Source organism: Phaseolus vulgaris, chromosome 8 (assembly GCF_051622355.1).
Source record: "Phaseolus vulgaris cultivar YP4 chromosome 8, ASM5162235v1, whole genome shotgun sequence".
Classification (NCBI taxonomy): domain Eukaryota; kingdom Viridiplantae; phylum Streptophyta; class Magnoliopsida; order Fabales; family Fabaceae; genus Phaseolus; species Phaseolus vulgaris.
In genome coordinates, this window is record NC_143505.1 from 22,610,134 (window position 1) to 22,616,460 (window position 6,327).

General features: G+C 31.9%; 1 protein-coding gene across 1 annotated transcript; it reads left to right on the forward strand.

Annotated features, from left to right (window-relative positions):
- The first annotated feature begins 403 nt into the window (after positions 1–403).
- Positions 404–1,778, forward strand: LOC137824105 (Lactoylglutathione lyase / glyoxalase I family protein). The gene is made up of 2 exons (XM_068629562.2): positions 404–869; positions 1,333–1,778. The coding sequence occupies exons 1-2, from the start codon at positions 598–600 to the stop codon at positions 1,550–1,552; spliced, it is 492 nt and encodes a 163-aa protein (XP_068485663.1). The 5' UTR covers positions 404–597; the 3' UTR covers positions 1,553–1,778.
- The last annotated feature ends 4,549 nt before the right edge of the window (positions 1,779–6,327 follow it).

The following is a 6,327-nucleotide window of genomic DNA, read 5'->3' on the forward strand; positions in this document are numbered from 1 at the left end:
TTTTATGTAAAAATATAAAGTAATTAAAATAGTTGTCATTTAAAATGAAAGGAGGCACTTTTATAATTTTTTTTTAGATGTTTATATAAATTAATTTGAATATATAAATACTATTTTAGAAATTTTAAGGGAGAAATTAGTATACCTATTTTATTTTGTAAGATTTCAATTTTAAACTTTTAATATCAAATACACTTCCTTTTCGTCAGTATGTTGTATTTGACATCAAAATGGCGCGTGGAGTTTGCGCGTGTTGGATTCAGACATATGTAGTTGGAAAAGACCGTTAGCCTCATAATGGCGTCGCTTCGTAAATTAAACTCACAACTAGGGGTAATTCCAGGTTCTCCTTTATCCAAAAACCAAATCCTTCCTTTTCTTAAATAAAAATTGGTAAAGTAATGTGCTCAACTCTCATGTTTTCTCAAATTCCCATTTTGACCTCGAACGTTTCGGCTTCCCACCTCTATATAAACACTGCCCCACCACAACTTCTTCCTTCACGCTCATACCATTTTCTTCTGCCATTACTCTTCTTTCTCTTTCCTAGGGTTAGGGTTATTCTCTCTTCACCTCCATTCCTTCTCTGTTTCTCCCATGGCTCAGCAAGATGCTCAGAACGGCGTGTCGGAAAATGCCACTGCTGCGGTGTCTTTTCTTGCCGTGAAGCCGCAACTCCTGGTGGAAGCTCCCAAAGCGAATGACGCCGTTTCCTTCTACAAGTCTGCGTTTGGCGCAGAGGAAGTTGCCCGTGCGCTCAACCCTAAGCGCAAAGCAGACCACGAGCTTCCTCTCATTCTCTCCGCTGAACTCAAAATCGCTGGCTCCACCATTCTCGTCGCTGACCTCGTTGATGACTCCGCTTCACCGTTAGTTTTCCCTCTGTTCATGTTCTACGCCAACATTTCATAGATCTGTGATTATTGAGCATGTTTATCTATATTATGCGTTTTTACTTTTGTGAAGTTCTAGTTGTTATACTGTTTTTTGATAGTAGAACTTTTGTTTGTGTTTTTGAGTTTAATGTCTGTATCTTGTGTGTTTTTGCACTGTTTCATAATTTTAAACTATTTTTCACTGTTTGTACACTCGATCTGTAGGTAATAGGAATTATTTTTTTTCGAGAGTCGTGATTTCCTTTTTGTCTGATATGTTCTTCCATCGTTCACGTTTTGGACTCTAGTGTCTTATCTATTGTTATCATATCCCTAACTCCACGCTTACGGTGTCTGTTTTATTTTAACTTTCGTTGTTTTGTAAACGTGTTCTTCAGTCATTAGTTTATAATATCTCTCGATGACTGAATGGAGTTTCATTTCATTTCGTTGTCAGAGTGAAAGCGGGTGGAAACGGTGTCGTTTTGTGCTTGGAGACCGAGGACGTGCAAGGGGCCGTAGCGAAGGCGGTGAGTGCTGGTGCTGTTGTGGAAGATGAAGTGGCTGAAGGTGAAGGCGCGTGTTGCGGTGGGCGCGTTGGGAAGGTTAAGGACCCATACGGTTTTGTCTGGCTCTTCTGCTCACCCGGGAAGAAAAGTGTTGACGTGGAAGCTTAATGGGCATTTATATTAGTTAATGTTTTTCTGACTGTTGGGATTTTCAGTTTGTTTTAGTTGTAGCAGTGCTTAGGGGAATGACCCACTTGTCTTTAGGATATGAGTGAGTTGCTATTCTAATGGTTGTGACTCTGTTTTGAGTATTTTGAAACTTTGGTGCTCCTTGTTATTGGTATTGTCCTTGATCCAAGCTGACCCATAAAGTTCTTTGTCTTTTAATCTTCAATTATGTTTATATTCTCATTTTCTTTTCTTATTTATAGCCGTGTTTCACATTTTCTTTTTAATTTCTATTGGTTTTAGACTTTTTTTTGTTAATTTCTATAGGTTTGAGACTTGAGATGCATCTTATCTGAAATAGCTGTTTCCTCTTTTAATAGTTGTTTAAATCCATTAGTAGTAATAAATGTTTTAATCAACGACGTGTTTGTTCATAAATGAAGTATTAGGTTTGAAATGCTGTTTGATTGAATCTGCTTTATGGGTATTAATAATAAATTTGTATGTTGGTTTAGTAATGTATTTATTAACATTTATTTTCATTATAAATTTTATTTCTAAATTTTATTCCAGGCTGTGTTTATGTTTAATATCAATTTCGCTTTAAGTTGTCTATTTGAGTATTGTAGAATAATTTGTTTTTAAATAATTATTTTTACAATTTAAAATTTCAAAATTATTTCGCTTTCGAAGTTTTAAGTTTGTGTATTCGTTTTTATGATATTTTTCTAAATATTACTTCGTGTATTAAAAATTAATAAAATTGTACTTCGGGTATAATACTAACGTATATAACTAATTATTTTCATTAAATATTAACATCTGTTATTCTTAATGTATTAACTCTTCCTTACTAATTCATTAATACCTTTATTCTTTCTCTAGATTAACAGTCTACTAAATGTACAAAGTAATTTCAATAACAATACTATATATAATAAAAAATATATTTGTTTTTAAATAATTATTTTTACAATTTAAAATTTCAAAATTATTTCGCTTTTAAAGTTTTAAGTTTGTGTATTTGTTTTTATGAAGTTACTTTTAACTGTCTTTCTATTTGTCTTTTATCAAATACTCTGTATTCTTATTTATTTTAGGTAATATAAAATAGGTCTAAAATGAAATAATGAATTGTTTATTTGCATAAATATTGTGAGAAAAAATAGGTGAAAAATGAAATAATAAATTCTGTGAGAAAAGAAATATTGATAACGTATTTTATTTATTATTATTATATAATGATGTTGATTTCTATCTAAAACTAGTTTTTTCCCTCTCCTTTTCTCTTATATATGTAGAAAAATCCTTAAAAGAAGTGTAGTTGAGGTCCACTCTTTGCCAGTTCACTTTTTTGAGGTTGGGACGGTTCCATTTTGTGAAAATACTAAAAGGCAAAATAGAATCCTCGTTTGTACTTTGTGGTTTTTTTGTTTCCAATTTAGAAAAATTAAGTTATCCAAAATTTATTATCTAAATAAAATATCGAGAATTTTATAAATAAAATTAAAACTAAGAGTAGAAACTCATTAATACAGATTTATTTTTATATAATAAAATTTTATACAATACATGAATATTTTATAGTAGACTCAATGAAAAGATATTTTATTTAAATGATATATGTTACTATTTATTTGATGTCGAATTTCAAATTCACAACATAAATTGGATTTAATATGTATTTATCTACTAGAAATTAGGGGCGATAGAATAGGTGCCCGTGGCTTAACCCGTCAAAAAAAAGTGGGGGATGGAATAATTGTAACAAGTGGATTGAAAATTTTGATCGGGTTCTTCAACTCTGTTTTTTAAATATGGTTTTAATGTTATATTTTAAAATTTTGTTATATATATTTATATTAAAAGTATATTTAATTATATAATTTTTAAAATTCTTTTAATTAATTAATTAATGTCTTTAGTTAAATAAATTAAAATAATTAATTTCCACATCTTAAATTATTTTATTATAATTGATAATTTGAATTTAATTTGTAAGAGTTGATGATTTAAGTCATAATACTAGAAAAAATTAATTTTTATTTTTATCAGTCCATCTCGCTAGTTATCGGGTTAAGTAAGGCAAATGAAAAATATGAGATTGTTTCTACTTGCACATTTATATGTTCCTCTGACATCCCATATAAATGTGAAATATGGTTTTGTCCTTCAAGTAACAAGGAAATTTTTAAAATCCTAGACAACTTTTTACCTTCTTAATTTTTTATTTATTTTTCTGAGCGCTTCAGCCTCAAGCACCCCAACACCCATTTGAGCAAGTTGTAAATTTTTGGATGGTTCTTTACACATTTTATGAGGAATACACAATTCGTTTGTGGTTATGAGGATTAGACTAGTTTTCGAGTTATATTTTACTGTTCTTGTCCATTAGTTTATCAGTTTATCAGTGTGTCTTTCTCCATTTCCTTTTTCATATTTTGTAAACATTTCAGATTAAGTATATGTCAGAAGTTATGTTGTAATTCAAAATTGTCCACCAAATTTAAACAATCTGGGAGTAATTTTTTTTTAATTACATAAACTACTGGAAGCTAATTTTTATTGGGTATCAACTTCTGGTTTATGTAATCTAATCTGTAATATTTTTTTTGAAAAATTACTTCTACTTTTGATATTAGTTTCTAATTTATATAATCCAAATATTTTGTTGAAAAATTACTTCTAAATATATCATGTAATTTGAAATATATATTTATCTTATAAATTACTTAATTCATAATATTTTTACGAATCGAGTTATGAATTTGAGATTGTTCAATTAAAAAACTATTCCATCTTTTTAATTAATAAGAAATTATATAATCTGACAAGAAATACACAATCTAAAATACACCACCAAAACATCTCCATAACCATAACTTCAAATATTTAACTTACATGAGGTATTTCTAGAAATACCAAAAACATCTCCATAACCATAACTTCAAATATTTAACTTATTTACATGAGGTATTTCTAGAAATATAAAAGTTATGGGTGTGCCACAACCACAAAAATATATGCAACCTGAAGATGATTGGCGAGTTGAAATACCAACTCTACCCACGAACCATGGCCCAATTTGCTAACCATCGCCCAAATTTACTACCTTTACTTGAAATCGATTGTCGGGTTTAGAGTTTTGATTTTTATAAAATAATTTCTTACCCTTTTAATATTTAAAAGAATGTTTAAATTATTTTCATTTTATTATTATTAAATATAGATAATAAGTGAGAGTATAAAATTTATTTATTAAATACATTTAATTATACTATTTATATATATATATAATAAATTTCATTGTTTTAAATTATTATTATTATTTATTCATTTTGTATTTTCATTTTAATTTATTTTTTTATTAAAAAACTATGACTATTATATTTTTATAATAATTAAGTTTGTTTTGCAAAATATATATTAACTTGTTACTACAATGTTATTATTATTATTATAAATATCTAAGTGGTATGAAGCTAATATTATATGTTCCTGTCGGTTGACTTGATTATCGTTGTGCGTCTACGTCGATCACACGCCCAGTTATCCCTACTTTCGTTCGTGCCTTTTTTTGATCAAACACCTGAAAATTCAGAGACAAAGGGCGTCTTAGAGGCCGTTTGCACTCTGACGCTCAAGTTAGTGTAGGGTTAGGAAACACCAAAGGTAAGTTGTAGAAAGCTCTTTGTGTATCTCTGTGTGTGTAGCATAAAGCTGCGTAAGAATTTGTGTGTGAATAGCGTACCTTATTAGGTTTAATACTACCCCTTATATACTTTAGGGTTTCCACGATTTTCGCTAACCTTAATTAGGGTTAATGGGAACGTACCTTAGCGCCGCTATCACCCACTCTTAGGACAATCTAGCGCGTAAGACTCCCTTACTGGAGTGCAACCTCTGACGGGATGACCACCTGGGTACCAACTTGTGCACCTGATCTCTGGGGCCATCCGTCCTGGGAGTGCCCTAGCTGTTCACGTGCCATGCATGCAGCTCACCCCTGGAACGTGACCTTTACGGGTTGTATCTAGTGCTGTGTTACGCCTGAACGCATCATCCACACCACACGCAAGGACCCCTCGTGATCTAGGCTTCTCCCTAACTGGTAACTAGTGCTGTCTGGTGGCACAACTCTGTTGTTTGACTTACCGATGTCCGAGGACATGTTAGCACATCCTGATGACCGATGCTTGACCACTCCCCGATCCTCTGGGCGTACTGTCTACAAGGCACTCTGGGCATACCGCTTGTGGGACCCTCCTTACCTGACTGAGGCTTAACCAATCCTTAACGCCTTAGGCGAGCTGCGTGTAAGGTGCTGGCCCTGCCGTCCGTGGGACCCAACTTTCATGGCCCCACATCCACTAGCAGTCAACTACACCCGATGACTGGTCGATACACAAGCCCCCCAGTCTCGAGCTGTTAACTTAGGGATCCAAGAATCCATAAACATCTTGATTCTCGTCATTAATAAAAAATTCAGACATTTACCTACAAGTGATTAGTTAAAACATAATCATTAATAATTTAACATTAAGTAAATTGAAATATAGGTGAAAGGTACTCACATCATAAAAAAATTAAATGATGGTTATATTGAGCTCCTGGTTTCGAGTTGCAAATTATAATACATTTGACATGTATATGACAAGGGGATGTCAGTGCTTCTTCCAAGAAAAGTATTATTCCACGGAACCTTTGGGTTTGTACCAATAGCCTTAGCAGCTAATAATAAAGAAGCTATAAAATCGTCAATGGTAACTGAAAGC

Bases quoted from the DNA above. Each gene is read 5' to 3' on its own strand.
- LOC137824105 (XM_068629562.2), top strand. From the start codon at position 598: ATGGCTCAGCAAGATGCTCAGAACGGCGTGTCGGAAAATGCCACTGCT. The intron at 870-1,332 runs GTTAGTTTTCCC...TTTCGTTGTCAG, and splicing joins GTTGATGACTCCGCTTCACC to AGTGAAAGCGGGTGGAAACG.